This window comes from Alligator mississippiensis, chromosome 9 (genome assembly GCF_030867095.1).
Source record: "Alligator mississippiensis isolate rAllMis1 chromosome 9, rAllMis1, whole genome shotgun sequence".
Lineage (NCBI taxonomy): Eukaryota > Metazoa > Chordata > Crocodylia > Alligatoridae > Alligator > Alligator mississippiensis.
The window spans coordinates 23,798,216-23,818,956 of record NC_081832.1 but is presented as its reverse complement, the minus strand read 5'-3'; the positions used below and the strand labels follow the sequence as shown (position 1 = coordinate 23,818,956).

The window sequence follows — 20,741 nt, the reverse complement described above, 5'->3', positions numbered from 1 at the left end:
AGAGCCTTAGCTAAAAAAGGTGCTATATAACTATGTTAGTTTCTATTCCACTCCTGCCATCTCACAGAACAATGCCACAAAAAACAAAAAACCCACTCCCATGAAATGTTAAATAACGTAAAGAACCAGATTGCACAATGTCAATTCAATTACAGTGCTTACTACTAAAGAGAGGTGAGCTGTAGAAAACTCTACAGCAAACATCTTTGGAACCTGCCATTTAAATGCAGGATATACTAATACCAACTCAGACGCTCTGAGTCCCAGTATAAGAACTATGCATAAAATGTGATTTTGCCATTAAATAATGAGTCTTATCATTCTACAAATCCTGCAGGAAGCATAGGGCTATCTGTTATACTACACTGAGAAACAGTTGCAGAATAAGTTAAAGATGCTATGGCACTTCAGTAAAAGGAACCAAAAGTACTTACAGAAGTTAGAGTAAAACCAGATGACACTTCAGTGCACTTAAGGCAATCAGTTTCCATTTTAAAGCAAAAAGAAAGAAATGTTGAGGAAAGACTAAGAAAATTTGCATCCTTAGATTTCAACCAAACAATGTTTGAAAACCCTGATGATTCTTTGGTTCTTTACAATATTTTCTGAAAACTCCTCCTATAAAGCATTTTAAAACCCAAGGGGAGGACTTGCTGCAAATTAGTATTTTGATGAACAAAGTAAGAAAACTCAACAGTGCATTTCTGTGTCTATTAAAATTGTTGCATTAATATCAATGTGATTTTTAAAAATTTCAAAACTTAATGTACTCAATACAACAATGAATGCTGGAACATGCCTAGCTAGAAATATACTCAAAAGCAGAGAATATCAATCCAGAATTACTACTCATAAGTGTACTCCACTAAAAGGCATGACTTACATGGATCAGAATTCTTTGATTATCAAAATACAGCCAGGACCAAGTTTAGCTCCAAGCAGTGATGCTGTATGTATATACCATATTTAATAGAACATAAGATGACCTTGATCATAAGATGATGCCCCAACAATTAGATTCTATATAAGGAAAATTCATAAATTTGTTATAATTTTCCAGGTATAAAATCTAATTATTGGAGGTTTGCATTGAATCTGTCCCCCTCCCACTGCTACAACAGGGAAAATAAACCTGCGGGGTCAAGTAGCCCTTTTGCCCTCTGCAATCCCAACTTCTTCCCACTGCAGCTCCTTCCCCTTCTCCTTACCATCAGACCCTGCTCTCCCTGAGCACATGAAAGTGAGTATCAAATTTGAAAAAAGTGACCTTGAAATAATTTGCATATAATACCCGTAGACTTAATTCATCCAGAATTAAGCCTTCTTTCCAGCATTTTACCTTTTTTGAAACTGCTGAAAGTTTTAGCATGGGTATTCCATAAACACATTTTTGTGCAGCCCTTTAAGTTCCTCTTTATATATAAAATATAAACTGTGTGGTATCTGTCCAAAGCCAAAAGGCTCATGATTTACCATTACAGCTCACTGGGCTGGGCCCCACCAGAATCAACAGCATTTCAAGCCACAGTGACCCCACAGCTCAGCATGTAGTGTATTCCAGATACCCTCCGCAAAGGATCTGTGTATTAAGTAGCACCCTGCACCTCCCCCCTCCCCCCCACCACATGACTGGAACCAACAGTACTTGTCATGAATCCTGGGATGCTCCAAAAATGTATATGCAGATGAGGCACAGGGCAACCTGGTCTGGCTGCACCTCATGGAGGGTAGGGACACACTAATTGTATGTGCCAGGCTGAGAGAAGGGGCAACAGGGATTCTGGGTGAACTGCTTAGAGTCCATTGGTGATGTTTGCCAGCCATTTAAGGCTGGTAAAGAAACAGGAATCATTGACAATGGGAAAGAAAGATGCAGGTCAGCTGTGGTAGTGAAGAGAAAGTAAAAATGTATACCATTTTGTAGATTCACAGATGCTAGGGTGAGAAAGGACCTCAAAGGATCATCGAGTCTGAAACCCTTTCAGTAGCAAGAAAAAGTGCTGGGGTCATGTAACCCCAGCCAGGTGCTTGTCCAGTCTCCTCTTGAAGATCCCCAAGGTAGGGGAGAGGACCACCTCCCTTGGAAGCCCATTCCAGATGTAGTGGTTCACCATGACTTCAAAAAATAATTGAGCTGCTTGCAAACATCAAACCCCCCCACAAAAAACTGCTTTATTGTAAGCAACAGAACTGGTGACCCAGCTCTGCAGTGTCTGTCTTGAAGGCTCAGATCAAGCATAGTGGCTTCTTAACCTGGCAGGGGAAATATCATCTCTCCATGTCCATGAAGGCAGTTTTCCTGAACCATGCTGCAGGAAAACTGCTCTTTTGGCATGGTTCAGTACCCGCCAAGGTGTAGTGGCTTTAAACCCAGTTTATGGAAATGGGAGTCTCCTCCCTTGCTTGCTCCAAGGGCCTTATGGCTAAGGGCAAGCAAAACTTGGGGGCATCTGAACCCCAAGCCTCTGGGCTCAGGCCTGCAAGTAGGATGCCCACCAAAGGTTTTGGAAACATCTGAAGCCCCAGGTGTGCGGAGAGGATATTTGCTGGTAGTAGGGCCACTTATGGTTCTGGACTCTTTGATTTGGAATAGTTTTGGCTAATTTGGCTTAGATACAAATTAAAATAAAAAAAAAAAAGGCTGTATTGATTGGAAACTACAGTAGGGCTTTTTGGTGCTTTTATCTAAAGCTAATTCAGTCAACTATTAGATAAAAGCACCAAAAAAAGCCCCACTAAAGTGCCCAATCTATACAGATGCTGCAGAAACGGGTCAAACTAACGCACTGCCTCTTCTAGGCATGTGCTGGGCTCAGCATAGGAGTGCACTGAGTTTCACATAACGCATGTTTTTTGGGGGTTTTTTTCCCATGTCTTCAAGTAGCCTAGGTGCTGATGGAGGCTGCACTAAATCAGCACTACCATATATCTATCTTCAGATGGGTAATCCAGGGGTGGGCAATTATTTTGGCTGGAGGGACACTTAATGAGTGTTGGTAAGCTGTCAAAGGCTGCTAGGGTAGTCCTGCCCCTTGACAGGTGTCCCACCCCTTGGTTGCCATCTTGGGACTGGAAGCCCCACCCCTAACCCCTAACCTTTGCTACTGGAAGCCCTTCCCCTTGCCCCCAGAAGTACTCCTTTTGAGAGGAGGGAGCTTGTCATCTGAACCAGGAAAAAAAAAATCATACACTAAAAGTCAAACATTTACTATAACATGCTTTAATTTTATTACAAATTGTTTTTGTCATGGCTTGTGTTTGCATAGTATATATAGAGAGGTGATTGCATAAGTAAAAAATAAAGTCTTACACTTGTATTGTGTGTGTGGGGGGGTGGGGGGGCATGTGTGTGGTGTGGCTAGGCCGTGTGTGCATCTATGGTGGGGTATGGGTGTAGGGTTTGTGAGGGGATGTGGCTGTGTGCAAGTGGGGCACAGGGTATGTTGCAGGGTGTGTATATATATGTGAAGGGGTTGTGGGGGCAAGGTGTGGGTATGAGGGAGGGTGTGGGGACTGCCCCATACTCTCCCCCTAAAGCACACAGCTCCGGCTGCTGATGGCAACAGTAGCAGCAGCAGGTGGGGGCCCTCAGGGCGCTGCTGCCTGGTAGCACATGGCTCCAGCCAGCACTGGAGATGGTGGCAAGGAATACAGACAGGCAGTCCTGCCTCTATTGCGCAGTGCCCCCCACTATGCATGTACAACTCCCAGCACTCGCACGTGACCAGGAAAAGCCCCATGCAATGGAGATGCTTGCCTTCCCTGCTACGTGCAGCTGCCAGGACTCTTCCAGAAGTGGCAGGGAACCCTGCCCCCTGCTTCCATGGCAGCGCCCGACTTCAGCGTACAGGGCTTCTCCCAGTGGCATGCAAGTGCCAGGTGCTGCACATGTGTGGTGGGGAACGCCACACAATAGAACTATGTGCCGCCAGGCATGGGGGGGGGGGGAGGGGGGGCGGCACTGCAGCAGGGAGATGAGGTGGAGCTGCTGGAGGCCAGGGAAGCCGAGCAAGTCCCCTGGGGGCTGCAGCAGTGGCAGCAGCAGCCCCGCCCAGAAGCTGTGTGTTGGCTGGGCTGAGCCCTTCTGCACACCAGGATTGGAACAAGGCACACAGGCTGGGTGGAGTACAATTAATTGGTGGGCACCTGCAGGCTGGATGGAGTTGCCTGGCAGGCCAGATCCAGCCTGCAGGCTGTATTTTACTCACCCCTGCACTAACCTACACTTGTGGTAGGTTCCCATCAGCATTGAAAGTCTTTTCTATGCCTCAAAGGTAGAGAAAGGGATCAGTAGAGCAGAGTGTAAAGGAGTGAAGGAGAGACCTGAAACTAAAAACAACAGCAGTGGTGGCAAGTAAGTATGAGGTAGAAAAAGAGCTAAAGAACAGAAATGAAGATCTGGAAGCAGATGGAAAGTAGACGAAGGTAAAGATGAAAGGAAGAAAAACAGTGACAGTGGGAGCAATGGCGGAGGCAGCAATAATGAGTGATGACGCCAGAAGTCAGCCAGGAGCAGAGGAGAGTGGGAGACAGAGTAGAAGCAGCAGAAGGTACTTTGGGCAAGTAGCAGAGGATGGCAGGAGCATGATGGCAGGCTGGCCTACCCGGAGTGGCACAGCAGGAAAATATGGAAGAGGCACTGAGAAAAGCTAAAGAAGAGCAGAGCCTGTGGATGAAAGCAACTTTAACTGGTGATGGGAGACAGATGATTAAAATCATAGAAAATTAGGGTTGGAAGGGATCTCAGGAGGTCATCTAGTCCAACCCCCTGCTCAAAGTAGGACCATCCCCAACTAGATCATTGCAGCCAAAGGTTCATCTGGCTGGGTCTTAAAAACCTCCAAGGAGTCAACAACCTCTCTGGGTAACCTGTTCTAGTGCTTTACTGCTCTCCTAGTGAAAAAGTTCTTCCCAATATCTAACCTACACTTTCCTTGCTGCAGTTCTCCAACTGGTCTAGGTCACACTGAATCCTAGCCCTACCCTTCAGTGTATCTACTACTCCCCCCTGCTTGGTGTCATTTGCAAACTTGCTGAGGGTGCTCTCTATGCCATCTTCCAGGTTACTTATGAAGATATTGAACAAAACCAGCCCCAGTACCAATGATAAATGATTATGATTTCCTGGAAAAAGTGCTGTTCAAGATTTTGGAGGTGCAGGTGGAGCACCTCACTAGCCTGTTTGCTTTCTCGAACAGAAAGACTTGGGAATTGATTTACTGGGATGGAGAAGGGTATAAGTACTTTTGGAAGAAATATAATTTTGGGCAGAGGAACGTGGAGGGAGGAATTAAGAGGGATAAAGTTCACAACAGGACAAAACTGAAGAGAAGAAATTATTATAGTTCAAATGTACATGGATTTATTAGAGGTACAAGAAAGAGGGATGGATGGATAAGCATGTCCAAAGGGTAATGTTGGTAGGGAAAGTAAGAGGCAAATATGGTATTTGGACAGAGTCTTGGAAGGCATGAGTAGTGTTACAAGCAGATGAGTGGAGCCCAGGTTGGGTGCTGCTCCTCCCAGTGATCCAGATTGGGGCACACCAGGGTTTTATAATGTCCCACAGGCAAACAAAACAGTGCAGCAAATGCAAAAAGGTGGGGCACCTGTCCACACACTGCCCCCCTCACAGTGTGCTACAGATGTGAAGGGATGGGGCTAGAGATGCACTGATACATCAGTCCCAAAATGGAGCAGCACCAATACAGAGAAAATTGACAGCATCGGCAATCAACTTTTTTTGCTTGATGTGGCTAATAATGTGGCTGATAAATGCCTCGTGTATGCGCACAGCTTCAGCATGAATGGGGCCAGGAGTGCAGCCTGGTGGCTTGGAAACCAGTGTTGGGTTAGTAAGTTTGGTGCGGGGAAAGGGGTGCAGGGAGGGAAGGGGCATGACAGGGGGCAGATTGAGGCCCCCGCAGTGAGGGAGGAAGTGGGGCAGGGGCAGGCACTGCTTAGCCAGGGCGGGGTGGGGTGTAGGACATAGCTGCAAGGGGCTCATCTGGGAGTGCGGGGGGGGGATGGATTCTGCTGCTGCACACACCCTTGGAGGACATGGGGGTAGGGGGGGCATTGTGCCCCCATATCTGCATGGGCTGCCACTGCGGGCTGGAGCCGGGGGCTGCTCTGGGCTCTTTCCGGTGGGGATATGGACTACAATCAAAGTATTTGCCAATTTTACATAGCTGCAACTTTGAGGAAACGGGGAGTATACCAGACCTATTTAAAAAGTCCAGGGGCTGGTAACTGTCAGTTGATCCCAGCAAGGTGACTGTCGTGGAAACACACGCAGCATACTTTTGGGTCAGGTCAGCAGAAGCTTTTATTCAAAAGAAACTACAGCTGTAGGGGGAGTTTCAAAGTGACATGGATTTCCCAAGCACTTGGAAGGGGTCCCCCCCCCCCCCCAAGAGCAAAATCAGGAGGCTTATATACTTTTTAACAGTTGCTTACAACTCACATGATCATATAGTGAAATTAGCATGAAAAGCAGCTATAATATTACTTCATTATTTCTTTGCTGTAATCAGGATGGGAACTAATGGGGGAGGCGAGGTTAGTTCACAAACCTCCTTCTTGCACCTGGAAATCAACTTTGTACATACTTTTTTGCTACCTTCAAGGCCGTGGTGAGCGAAGCAGTTGCAGAGGAGTTACAAAGAACAAACACTTGCCCTTATCTGTTCTACTGTACAGAGCCAGCAATTCTCCACAAAGCGGTTATGTCATCTTATAACTAAAATAATCAAAGTTTAAGTTCTAATGTTGATCCTGAAAGAGTCTTCCAGGAGTTTGTAGCCATTACTCCTGGTTTTCCCCAAGGGTGCCCTGGTGAACGGTTGTTCACTGAGCCCTTGATGTACACCCCTGATGTAGCAGTCAGCTGCTCTCAGGTTCCCTCTCAGCCTTCTCTCCTTCAGGCTAAAGAGTCTCAGGTCCCTCAGCCTTTCCTTGTATGGCTCGCCAGAGTACTGTATAGTCATGCTCAGTGACTATATGGGCCAGGTACTGTATAGTCATTCTCAGTGTTGGCTGCATTTAATCAACTTCATAATTGGTTTCCATTGCTGAGCACATACTGCTTCTGGCAGCAGTTTAATGACAGACAATGTATTTAGTGAGGTTTCCTGGTATGTAAATGTAAGACGAGGGGCTTCCCTCATCTTGTATTAAAGTAAATAGGGCATTTTGTTACATAAACATACTAACAGTAACAATTGATCCATCTCTATTATAGAGGGTTTAGGGTGTTCTGTAGAACAAATAAGCAAACTTCCAGTGCCATGTAGCAGTTGAAAGTCACTTGCATGTAACAATAATATTCTCCAGTGTACACTGGATGTGATTGATATTCTAAAAGTTACCACTATAGAGACTAACAAAGTGAAATGTGGCAGGTATGTAACAACAAGTTATTTATTATTTAAAAAACAAGGCTCAGATTATGCATTTTCTCTGTCCTCATTCAAACCCTTTCTGAAGGGCCACTTCTTAGCACCTATCAACGTTTGTTTACCAAAAAACATTTTTTCTTATTATTGTGTGCCTTTAGCTTTGCATGCTATGTTTGTCTTGCCTCTCCTACCACCTCTGGCTGCTTTGTTTCAAGCCAGCCCATTAGCTCTTTAGGTTACAAATCACATATAGCTTTCCTATGAGGACGGTAATGGGTTCCTACTAGGTTCACTTAAAGTAACTATTTTTAGTTATTGTTTACAGTTTTAAAAAAAAAGGTGAAACAGATGGGAGTCTGCACAAATAACAAATTTTCAAATTTATTAGCTTCCTCCACAGCTGTTACATTCATATTCTTTCTCTCCTCTGGGGAAACAATCCTGTTTTATTTTGCCTTCAGTCCTGAACTTGGCAATCATCTGGCAATTAAGGCTCAGCATATTCCGTAGCAAGCTAGACCTCTATTTTATAGTAATATCTCTAGATTCTGTGGCAGTTTCAGGTGTTTAAAAAAGTAGTTTATTTAATTAAATGGACAATGAATAATACAATCAGTACAACATACCTATATTTAAATATTTAGAGGGTTTTATGCTATTCCCACATTTTCAATATGCCACAGGTTGTCATCTTTAGGTTCCCAAGCTACTCCATTATGGCAGCTGTGGCAGGTCACACCTTCCAGAGCTATTATTTCAAGCTGCCTCAAACTCAGGAAGATATCACCAACATATTACATGCTGTTCACATTTTCAAACTTCTCTTCACAAGCATGAAAGATTTTATTTTCACAATATGAGCTGAAATTCTGGAGCACAATTTTGTCCCAAGAGTTGAATTTCACATTCAATTCAGCAGCCATAGAACTTCAGAACATGCATGTCCCTTCATATATTTTTAGAAACTAATTACAGTACTATATATAAACTAGAGCTGGTTTGCTAAAACACCTCAAAGCTTGAGTGTAAAATGGTTTACATTTTTAGTATTTCCAGTGTGGAAATGGTTGCTGAATTTAATTTGATCAATTCCTTTTTAATATAAATCTACGTTAATTTTTTTTTATTTTATATCCTACCTTCAAAATACTGGCTGAATGTTTCCTTTTGACATTCTCTACTGTATTGCATAACTATTACACAAAATTTTACCCATGAATAATTTACTGAGATGAGTGACCCTTATACACAATAAATTGGGAATTCCTAACACAGTTAGCTTCAGAATGCAGAACAACATTGTATACTCTTGCACTCTTATATTCAAGCCACACAAGTGCTGCATACTTTGTTACAGACTATAAACCTCACAGAAATAAGGCACATCAGCAACTGCAAATGCCATGGGTTAATATCTGTAACTTTAGGATTTCACATTTGTTCCTGGACAGAACAGCTGAGAATTGTGCACTAGTGCACAGAAGCCTTCTCCTCAGCAACTGCCATCCCAACAGCATTCTAAGCATGCTTGAGCAGCAAAATAAGAGCTAATGGCTTTGCAAGAGCTGACCATGCACTTGAAAGGATGCAAATGTTTGTTTCATGTCTTTCATACTTCTGGAAAATGTTACCGACTTGGGCACAGTCCTTTCAGTGCCTGCCCATGACTGCTGAGAGATTTTTGTTTGTTTATTTACTAAGACAATTCTCTTTTGAATCCTATATTAAAATATTGCAGAAACCAAGTTCCACAACTTCAACAGTGAAAACATTGCATACAACAGGATTTACTGCAGATACATCATTATGCAAACTTCTTAACACCAGGCTGTACTAGAGATGTAAAATTTCCAAAAATATTGAGGGCATGGAAAAACAGGTTTGGGGTTTTTTGGTGGGGTTTTTGTTTTGGGGGGCTTTTGGGGGGGGGGGGAGGAGGAGGGGGAAAGAAATTTTGGGAAAAATGAAGTGTCTATAATAGTTACTTAATTTCCTAAAAATGAAAATATGTTATGTATAATTTAGGTAGCACATAGAAAGTACTGCTAGATATATTTATGAAGTATAAATTCTTTATTTCACTGAATAATGTATATTTTTGTAGTATTGTAGTAGCATTAGAGATTAAGCCGCACACTAAGGTCTTTTTTTTTTTATAATGGACTTTTGCCTGTTCATATCCCTCTACTGAAAATAGAAAATATTAAAATTGTTGACTTAGAAAAGAAAAATTGTACTTGTAGGACTGAGGAGTATTATATAAATAGAGATCTGATGTTTTAACTCAGGTAAAGAAAAACCTCATGCTTCTAAAGAAAAAGCTCAGAAGATAAACACACACACATTCATTTGAACATAGTTAACGCAGTACAATACTGAGGGCCAGCAAAACGTTTGGGTATAGATCCAAGCGTGATAGTACACACCGTACTCTTTATTATTGTGTCACCTACAGCTAAACATTCATACTTGAAATCAAAACTAGCCATCCTACAGACAAGCACCATATAACAAACAGTTTAATTACTAATAGCCTTGAAAATGGCAGATTAGCTAAAGTTCTTTATGACTAATCAGAATCCAAATATATAAAGATCTACAACTTCCAATCCTGAACTTTTATGATCTTCATGTGCATCCTTAACATAAAGATTTGCATGAACTGAAGCCATTTTTCTATTTTCCTGTTACTCTTTCTTGACTATACTTCCAAATACTTACCAGTTCGTTTTACATGCTGCAGAGCATGGAATCTGAAACAAATGATAAGCAAAAAAGCACACTGCACAAACACCTTTCCACCCTGTTATTAAAGCGTTCGTATTCCTGGATCATAAGCATGAAGAGGTTCTTTACTCTTCAACATTTGAAAGTAATTTCCCAGTATCTACCCCCAAGTATGTTGCTTGTTTACCAACTCAGTGAAATGCTGTAACAAGGCTATGACCCTTAACATTAGTACCTCAGGATCTCACATTTAAGGTGTTTTCCAGCAGCATCTGCTGGGAAGAATTTTGCTGTCCATCATCTATGAATAAGTTCCTTAACCTTTCACAGGGTTGGAAAGAACTTCAGGAATTCATCTACTCTATCCTGCTATCCCAACACTGAATCAACTGTACCTAAACCATTCCTGACAGATATCTGCCTACCTTGCTCTTAAAAAAATAGATTCTAAAACCTGTGCTGATCTATTCCAATGCTTAATTCTAGAATCACAGGGTTGGAAGGAATCTCAACCGTCATCTGATCTAAACCCCTGTTCAGATACAGGATTTGTTAGTATCAAACTATCCCAGATTAGACATCTATCCAACCTGTTCTTGAAAACCTCCAAATGAAAGGGAATTCACAACTTCCCTAGGTAGTTTGTTCCAGTACTGTTAGTTATGAAGCTTCCCACAAGATTTAATCTAAATCTGCTTTGCTGTAATTTGAACTGATGGTCTCATCTCCTGCCCTCAGTGGCAAAGAACAATATTTCATCATCTTCTCTATATGACAGTTTTCAAATATTTAAGAACTGTTATCACATACTTCCTTGGTCTCCTTTTCTTCAAAGGACTTCATATGTTGACTACTAGTGATCAGCAGTGTCTTCTACTATCTACTCTAGCAACTTCCCAGGTACTGGGTCAGGCTGACTGGGCTCTAATTCCATAGATCTTCATTATTCTAGCTTCTTTTTAAAGATGGGCTCTATATTATGTGTTTTCCAGTTATATGGGACCTCACCCATTACACATGACTTTACCAATGGCTTGGAGATTGCTTTAAATTAGTTGCTTGATGAACTCTGTCAAACACTGCCAATTTAAAATCATTCAAATTTGCCAAAAGTTCTAACACATTCTTCCTACAAATGGCATTCTTCCTCTTACGTTTATATTAATCTGGCTAATCAAGACTTCATTCAATATTACATATGTTAGGATCTACCAGTGCTCTTGATCACCTTTTTCTTTTAATTTGTTTATTCCAGGGGCCTTACTTACTAGGTTAGAGTTAGCTAAAATCTGCCTTTTTTTTTTTTGGGGGGGGGGGGGGGGGGGGGGGGGAATCATCTCTTTGTTCTGCTGTTCTCGACCATTCCTTTCCTTAGGAATATGAATCTGATCACTGAATGATCACTTCCTACTAAGTTTCAAGCCACTCTGATATACGCAAGCGGTTTGTTTCTACTGGTCAAAACCAGATCCAAAACAGATAACCCACTAGTTCCTTTCTCAATATTCCAAAAACAAGTCGCTCTCTGCAGTTAAGAGCCAGCTGGTCCATTTCACATTTTACCATATTTTTTCTTCCAGCAGGTATCAGACAAGTAACAATCCTTCTGTAGCACTAGCTCATATATTTTAGATATTTTTGTTCTGTGAATGCCTTGCATACCACCTCTTCCAAGTTGTGTGTATTATCACTTCAATATTCTTTCTTGCTCCCTTTATCATCACCCAGAAAATATATTAAAATATCTGCTGCTCATTTCCTCTTCAGCTTTAAAAGAAAGCATATACTCTTGACATAAGTTCAATGCCACTCCCTTTATCCTCAAGACTTGCCCTTCTGAAACAAGCTACACTACTTGACAATGATATTGCAATGATGAGAGTTATATCACCATCTCTGTAATGCTAAAATCTTTTATTTTTAAACATACTATGACTTTGAGTTGATGTAGAGGCATTGAAGATATTGTGCAGACTGTCCTACTTTTTTTCTTCTATAACTTTTTAGCTCTTTTATGGTTTCCTTTCCCTTTTCCAGAAGGAAGATTCTCTTCTAGTTTTTATTCTTCAATATTAAACATGTGCATCACCTGTGAATCTGTCACCATTCTTCATAGGTTCTAATTTAAAACCCTCCTCACCAGGTTAGACAGACAACATTAATATATGCTCTTCCTAATCTTCATCAAATAGATTCCATCCCTGTACTGCAATCCTGTTTTCAGGAACATCAATCTATTATTGAAGTACCAAAAACCTTCTTGCTGGCACCACCTTTGCAGTCATGAATATATTTCCACAATGTGACAGTTCCTCCCTAGGTCTTTATCTCCAAAAGGAAAGACTGATTTGAACATCATCTGCACCCTAAATATTCACCTGCCTAGCGCCTCATAATTAGAGACCTCCTTAATTCACAATTTCATAGATTTCACAGAAACCGTGAAATAGGGCATTGTCCATGAAACCCACAAAAACACCAAAAAAATTCAACCTGACTAAAAATAAAATGCTTGTTCCCCAGTGGTCCTCACAGCTGGTGAAGGGAAGCAACCAAGAGGGCAAGGGCAGCTCCTCTGCGCCCCCCCCCCCCAGCTGATTGACACTGACTTATATGCAATACAAACTATGCATGATATTAGTTCAAAGCCAAAGGCTCATGATTTATGTGAATAGACACATAGTTGGGCCCCACCAGAATCAACAGCACTTCAAGCCAAGCTAACCCCACAGCTCAGCACTGCTTAGTATGTGTGTGTACTCCAGATACCCACCCAAAGGATCCATATGCTAATTAACCCCCTCCCAACTGGAACTGAGTGTTTGTGTCACAAGTCCCAGGATCCTCCAAAAATTTAAATGCAGATGAGGCACAAGGCAACCTAATCCCGCTCTACTTCATGGAGGATGGGGCTGCACTAATCATATGTGCCAAAGTGAGAGAGGGAGCAAGAGGAAATCTGGGTAAACTATTTGGGGTCTCATTTGGTGATGTTTGCCAGCCATTTAAGACTGCTAATGATTTGTGTTCTTTCACCCATGGGAAAAAAGGCATAGCTTAGCTGTGGGAGTAAACAGGAAGTAAAAATTAATGCAGTATAGGGGGCTTATCATGACTTGGAACAGAACTGGTGGTTAGGGGACTGTGTTTAATGGGCACTACCATATGTCTTATGCAGGTGGACTGTACTAACTTGTCCTTGTGGTAGGTTTTCATCAGCATATCAAATGTAGCATTTTTCGCACCAAGGGCCACATCCAGATGTGCATGGACGTTGGTTCCCTGGGGACAACTAGCAGCAGTGCATCTTGTACCACTGCTAGTTGTCCCCAGGGAAGGCCTGTGGCATGCACATGCTGGTGTGCAGCAAGTTACCCCAGGTGAGGTAGGGGAGGCTGGGGCCAGCAGCCTGTCCTGGGGCCTCCCAGGTCTGCAGCAGCAGCAATCCTACCACATGGAGGCTTGTCAGCAGTGTAGTGTGGCTCCAGCTGGCCAGGCTCTGGCTTTGGGCAGCACACACTGCCCCCGCGTGTGCCACTCTGCTTTTTTTCTCCATGGGATATCCAGGGGTAAGAAAAATAAACAACCTGTGCTGCTCCCTTGCAGCATGGAGAACAATGGAACATGTAGTATGTGGTGCTGCAAATGTGTCTGCAGTGCCACATCCTGCATGACCACACTGATTTGGATGCGGCCAAGAAGAGGGTGTTAGGGCTGGCTCTGGTCCTCCCAGTACCATCCTGGTATTGCAGTACCTCCAGACTTGGTGCCAGTTCCCTGCAGAGGGAACACCCACCCATTTTTTTTTTTTTTTGGGGGGGGGGGGGGGGGGTTCTTAAAATAGAAGTTTCCATCAGATGGGCAACACTAACCTAGCTTTGTGGTGTTAGGTTCCCATGAAGTGATCAGCTGAAAGGGATCAATGGAGCCTCAGAGTGTAAGGAGCAGAGGAGGTAAACCCGAAGGTCAAAACAATGGCAGTGGTAGCAAGTAACCAGGAGGTGGAAAGTAAAATAAAGAACAGAAAAGAAAGTTTAGAGATAGATATAGAGCGGACAAAGATGGAAAAGCAGAGAAGAAAGACAATGAACAAGATGGCAGCAACAGCAGAAGCAGGAACAATGATAGGGGCAACAGCAAAGGTGATAGAGAAAGGAACAAGGCCAGAGGGAAGACAGAAGCAGAAGAGACTGGGAAACAGAGCAGGAACAGCGCGAGAAGGTACATCTGGCAAGAGGAAGAAAGAGGCAGGAGAACAATGGAATGCCGACCCATGGGGAGTAGCATGACAGGAAGACATGGAAAATGTCACAGAGGATCAGAGACTGTGAATAAAAGCAATATCAATCAGTGATGGGATACAGATGGGATCGATGATAAACAGATGAGTTCATAGAAAAGGTACTGCTTGAGATATTGGAGGTGTAGACAGAACATCTCACCAGCCTGACTGCTTTCCAAAACAGAAGGACTTGGGAGTTTACTTACTGGAATAGTCAAGGGTATGAACATTTTTGGAAGAACCATGCAGAAGAATGTGGGAGGGAGGCATTAAGAGAGATAGTTTATAACCGGGGAAAAATTCAAGGAAATGAGTGATTATAGTATGAATGTAAACAGATTTATTACAGGCAGAAGACATAGAAAACTGAATGGAACTGCATGTGCAAAGAATAATTCATGTAGAGAAGGTGCGAGACAAATACAGTATTTGGATGGGGTCATGGAGGGCACGAGTTGTATTGATGGAAAACAAGCGGAGCCTAGGTGGGGTACAGCACTTCCTGTCTGTGATCCAACAGGGGCTCCGCTGGGGTTTTATAATAATATACTATGGGGAACCAAAGCAATGCAGCAAATACAACAAGGAGGGGTACCTGTCTATACACTGTCCCTTCATGGTGTGTTACAGATGTGAAGAGAAGGGGCACAAAGCTGCAGAGTGCCAGGTGTTCCTAAAATGCACTAGCTATGGGAAGGAACACCTATTCTGCAGCTGTCCCAAAGTCTACACAAGGAAGGTCAGACCCACCTCAGGAACAGTGTGAATCAGAAATGGACAGTAGGGGAGAAGAGGAGTGCAAAGGTTAAAGTAGAAATGGTGGATAAGTGGGGGGAGCAGGAGAGAGCCCAGACATGGAGGTGTGGGAGAAGAAACCAAACAAGCAGAAGAGGTCAAACAAATGAAAGAGCCTGGGAGCCAGGGACAGGAAAAGAAGAAAACATTGGGAAAGAAAAATCAGGGAAAAAACCTGAAAACAAGGGGAATCAGTCAGAGAGCAGCTTCCCACCATTAACTCCACTGGGCTCCAGCCCAGAGTGGCAAGCTAGAGGCAGGAAGTAAGAAAATGTAAGGCTTCTGGAATGCAAGCCATTCAGGCAGCTTGCAAAAGGACAGGCATGAGAGTGGGTGAGGGAGAGGAGTTAACCAAGGTGAGCAGCAGCGCCAGCAAACCTTAAAGGGGCAGGTGCACTCTTGTTAAAACAAGCACAGTGGTACTGATTGTAGCATCTATTAATGTCAGAAGCATACTACCAAGGAGAAGATGGGAACAGATGAAACAAATAAGAGCATAATGGCTACTTGCAGATGTTAAAGACAAACAAGATACCAGGGGAAAGGGATTATAAATGCTTTGAGAAAAAGATGGAGATGAGGACTGTCCTGGTGGTCAGGGACAAATGAAAACAAAGCAGCTGGAGTAGCAATACTATTCAAAAATCCAGAAGTGAAAGCAAAGCAAATGGAAGACATCAACAGTGGCAGACTGTAACTAATGATACTATCAGTCAAGGGAGCAAAATTAGAAGTTTTTAACATAGATGACCACCAGAGCAGGAGGGGAAGAAGGATCTGCTTAGAAAGCTAGCAGTTTACATGGGTGGAGGGAAACCGTAGATAATAGTGAGGGACTTCAACTGCATAATAGAAGCAGGTAACAGAACAGGGGAAGGAGACAGAACCTTAGACAGTTAATCCAGATTGTTAGCAAATATAACAAAAGAAGCCACTAAGATGTGTGGCCTGGGTAGAATGTTTTCACTAAAACTGACCCCAGTGGAAAGAAACCATCAAGAACTGACTCTGTGTTTGTAACAAAACAAATAGAGATAATGAAAAAAGAAACCGTAATTATGGCATTTAGTAATCACCAGATACTGAAGGCAGGACTAAATCTTGGTTACCATCCTGTGAAAAGGGGAGTGTGGACGTTAAATGTACAACTGCTACAAGGTGAGGAGATATGTCAAACATACACAAGATGCTATGAGGGGTGGAGAACACTGAAGATACATCCTGAATACCAGAGGATGGTGGATGATGGTGAGAAGAGAACAGGAAAATTCTTCAGGAAGGAAGATCAAAGAACTGAGGGGAAAAGAACAAAAGAGCTAAGAGATCTGCAAAGAAAGATGCAGGAGCTGCTAAAGGAAGCTACAGAAGTGAGACAGATACAAGAAGAACTAGAAGAAATAAGGCAAGAGATAGAAAGCTTGTTTAAAAGAAAAATATGGGAGTGAAAATGTTTTTAGCACAAGCAGTGTGGTGGGAGAAAATGAGTGCTTCTGATACTTTTCAGCCAGAGTGAAGATGGTGAAAAGAGAACTTAAAGCAGTGTGGGAAGGTGGTGGTGCTTGGGTGGGAAAGAAGAAGGTGGTGTTGGAGGCAACAAAAAGATTTTATGAAGAGATATCTCAGAAGAAAGAAATAGGAAGATTTTGTCGGAACAGACTGAAGAGAAAAGAGGAAGAGGAAGCAATGAAGATGGAAGAACAAATAAGCATAAAGGACGTGGATGAGTGTTGAAAAACCTTTAAAAAAGAGGGATGTCACCAGGAGCAGATGGACTATCTATGGAATTTTATGAGAAGTTTTGGCCATGGGTAGGGAGGGCTATAGTGAAAGTTTTTGAGAAAACAACAGAAACAGGAGAAGCAGGGAAAGATTTTACAAGAAGTGTTGTGATCTTATTCCTTAAAAAAGGAGAGAAGGAACTCCTGAAAAACTGGAGACCAGTGACACTCCTTAACATGGATACGTTAAATTGCCAAGATGCTGGCTTTGAGAATGAGGAAAAACCTCCAGAAATTAATACATAAAGACCAAGTATGTGCAGTACCAGGTACAAGGATCTCCAAAGTGATCAGAGTAATCAGAGATACACTGGCCAACATCCAAAGAAAGAAAACACACCCAGTTATAGCATATCTAGATTTAGAAAAAGCATATAACAGAGTAGATCACGATTACATATTCAAAGCGCTAGGAAAAATGGGGTTCCCAGAGAAAATTGTATGTTGGATAAAGTTATTGTACAGAGAAGGGGAGAGTCAAGACCAAATCCACAGACATCTAAGGGGAGGGGGGGGGGGGGGGGGCTTTTAAAATCGATACAAGGTTGCCCCCTGTCGCCACTATGACGTGTGTGACATGGAACCACCAGCACAAAGAATAAGGAAAGACAAGGTCATAAGGAGAGTAAAGATACCAAGAGGGGGAGAGGTAAAATGCATGTTCTACATGGATGATATAAATGTAGTAGTTAAAAGATAGACTTTTGATGGAAAAGGTGCTAAAGCCTATATTAGAATATGGAGAAGCAACAGGGGCTAAACTAAATAGGCTGAAAAGCGCCATAATGGGAGTGGGGAACTGGAAGTACTTGGAGAAGTTGGACCTTCAAATAAGAGGAAGAGAATTCAGAATGCTAGGGATCCCACCGGACACCAAGGGGGAAGGTAATACAGCATGGGAAAAGGTGATGGCGAGGATATGGCAAATATAATTATGGTCTAGAAGGACACTGTTCTTTCCTCAAAAAGTGGCAGCGGTTCAGGCTGTGCTACTGCAAATTATTCTATATACAGGAATTGCATTTCCACCAACATGGTGGCAGATAGCAAAAGTACAGAGGGAAGTATGTGTGTTCTTCTGGAATGTCAAAAGAGAAAGGCTGGCTAGAGCTGAACTGTGCAAAGCAAGATAGGTGGGGACTTCCAGACTTCAGACTGTTCATCTGTGTGAGATATGCAAGTGCGATATGCACGATGTTAACGAAGGAAGAGGGGAAAGCAGTATATAACATCCAATTTCACTCAGCTGCAATTTTGAGGAAACAGGGAGTATATCAGACCTTTCCAAAGAGGCCAGAGTGTGGCAGTTGCCAATTCATTACATCAGGATGGAAGGTTTCATGCAGAAATATCAAATAGGGAAGGTAAGGCTGAAGAGAGCGCTGGAAGCTGGGGCTGCATGAACTGAAAAACTACATTGATCGTGACAAGGAAGAGGTCAGATTAGGAGAGGCAGAGAAGCAGAGGGAAAAGGACTAGACACACTTATGTCATTGAACCAACAGACAGAACTGATGAGAGGAAGAGAAAGATTTCAGGTGGTTACTGAGGTAATAGTTTTTCATGGGGTTCTCTATGAAGAAAGTGCTCTAAGGTTCTTTTGTGAGAAGTTGATGCATGCTGTTTAAGGGTTTTATATATGTAGTTGTATGCTTTTGGATATATAGTTGTTTTTATTATATGTTATTTTGGTTAAACAAGGATGCTCAATGTATGAAGCTATGAAAGTGTAGGGTGATAAGTGTGTTTTTAAGAAGATTTGTAAATAAATTTAAAAAGAAAAAAAAGTTCCCATCAGCACGTTTGCTCAATGAGGGCCATGTGTTTTATAGTCATGTTCAGTGTTGGCTGCATTTAGTCAACCTTTGGTAGCAATTTAATGATAGACAATGTATTTAATGAGATTTTTTTGTATGCAGAAGACTTTTTCCCCCCATGCCAATTGGTTGCAAAAATCTCATCTGGTATTTGAGTAAGTATGGTACAAGTCCTTTTTGTCAGAATAACTTCCCTGTGGCAGAATATAGTTGCATCATGCTTGCTGAAAGTGGAATTAAACAGCCCTCCAAGCCGGTCCCAGCTTCTTCCCTCCACGGATCTCAGTTCCCAGGAAATGTTTGTGTCTCATGCTTCTCCTGTAGGGCCCTGCAGACATAGGCCTCTTGGTGCCAAACCCTTGGACCTCTACACTAAAGCCCCTCAGAAGGACAGTCTCCAAAACAACCTCCTTTTGCAGGACAGAAGTCACTAGAAGCAGACAAACAATAACCCGCAAGAGAACAGCTTCTGCATTGTCTCTTCTTGTCAAGTAAAGATGGCAACACCCTCTACTGGCTGGGGGCTGTAATGACGTGTCCTAGGGGTTACCATAATGTACATGGGCTGAGGCGTATGGTATACAGGAAAGGGGGCACAACTCGCAGCCTCTCTCAAACAGCGACATACATAGCTCTGGGGGCACCAAGCAGACTTCTAGCAGATCTATGAAATAATGCAAGGGGAAAGTAGGAAAAGGGAGAGCATAAATGGAGGGAAAACAATTAATCACTATTAGTCACCATTATGATCATTCTTAGAATGCTGATGTCATTAATGTCTGTATTGACCAAGTATTATTTTTTAAATTATCCATAAAAGGGAATCACAGAAGTACAAGGCAGTATAAGAAACTTAAAAATGAGGTACAATGTAAAAAACTCTTATAGTATTATAGTAGTGGTTCAGTTTCAAAATAAAAGGAACATCATTTGAACTATAATTTATTAGAAAGCCTTCTGAAAGAGTGAAGTGCAGCTGTACTACTATTTTAAACATTACTCTAAACATCTCACTGTTCATTCTAAGAGAAAGCATTTCACAAAACTCTCTTCTAATTTTTCCCAAAATTTCCAGTTTTTCCACATCAGGCCTTGGGATGGAGGTTGGACAGGGGTTCTCCCAACTCCTCTGCCCCAAAAGTATTTTTTCCAGACCCTCTAGCCTTGTAGTCATCAGTACCAACTATAGGGTTAGAAGCACACACTGTACAAAATATATTTATAGGCTCATACCATAGACATAGCATACTCATTAGATGGGAAGTTTAGTAAAGTACTTCATTTCTTGCCCTCTCCACAGTAAGGAGGCTGTGCATTTTACCTTTTGCGGTGCTTGATGCAGATGCTGGTCTGGATGACCTCTTACGCTGTCCATTCTCTACATTTTCCTGTGAAGCAGCAGAATCCTCTGTTCTTGAATTTCTTCTACTTGGAGTTTTAGACTTTTCACAACTCTCTTTTGTCTCATTACTAATAAAGTGGGACAAAATATTTCTGATGAAGTGTAAGAAGAATTATGTTTTTCTATGCAACTCAGACAAGTTGGAGATGGACCAGTACCAGTTCCGGACCATTAGTACTGACGATATGAAACGCTAGAGATACTGGAAGTTTTAGCAGATGAAGAATGACCCGAGTAAGCCAGAGCATAGTCCATTTCTATTAAAAAATTATCAGAGGATATAGAATTGAGAAGTCCTCAAAAGAGAGTACTTTCAATATTAGAAGACCGAGAAATTAGATGCATTTTAAATTGTCAGCTCTATTTTCCAGCAGATGCCACCATTACTGAAGTCTAGGAAAAGCAAACAAGTTACATTAGAAACTGCTAGTATATGGGAATACAGAACTGAAATTGCAGATTAATTTAAAGAATTATATATTCAAGGGAGCAAGTCATCCTTTTGTACTATTAAATAATTACTTCACTGATCTCACTAAA

The 20,741-nt window shown here is 42.2% G+C and overlaps 1 protein-coding gene across 4 annotated transcripts in view; it reads right to left on the bottom strand.

Annotated features, from left to right (window-relative positions):
* Window positions 1–20,741, bottom strand: part of NCOA6 (nuclear receptor coactivator 6) — an 88,985-nt gene that overhangs the window by 922 nt on the left and 67,322 nt on the right. For 3 of the 4 annotated variants that reach the window (XM_059733241.1, XM_019484665.2, XM_019484666.2), the window contains one exon: window positions 20,121–20,269. In XM_059733241.1, coding sequence (XP_059589224.1) covers window positions 20,121–20,269 — 149 coding nt within the window. The other variant, XM_059733242.1, reaches the window with a different exon arrangement.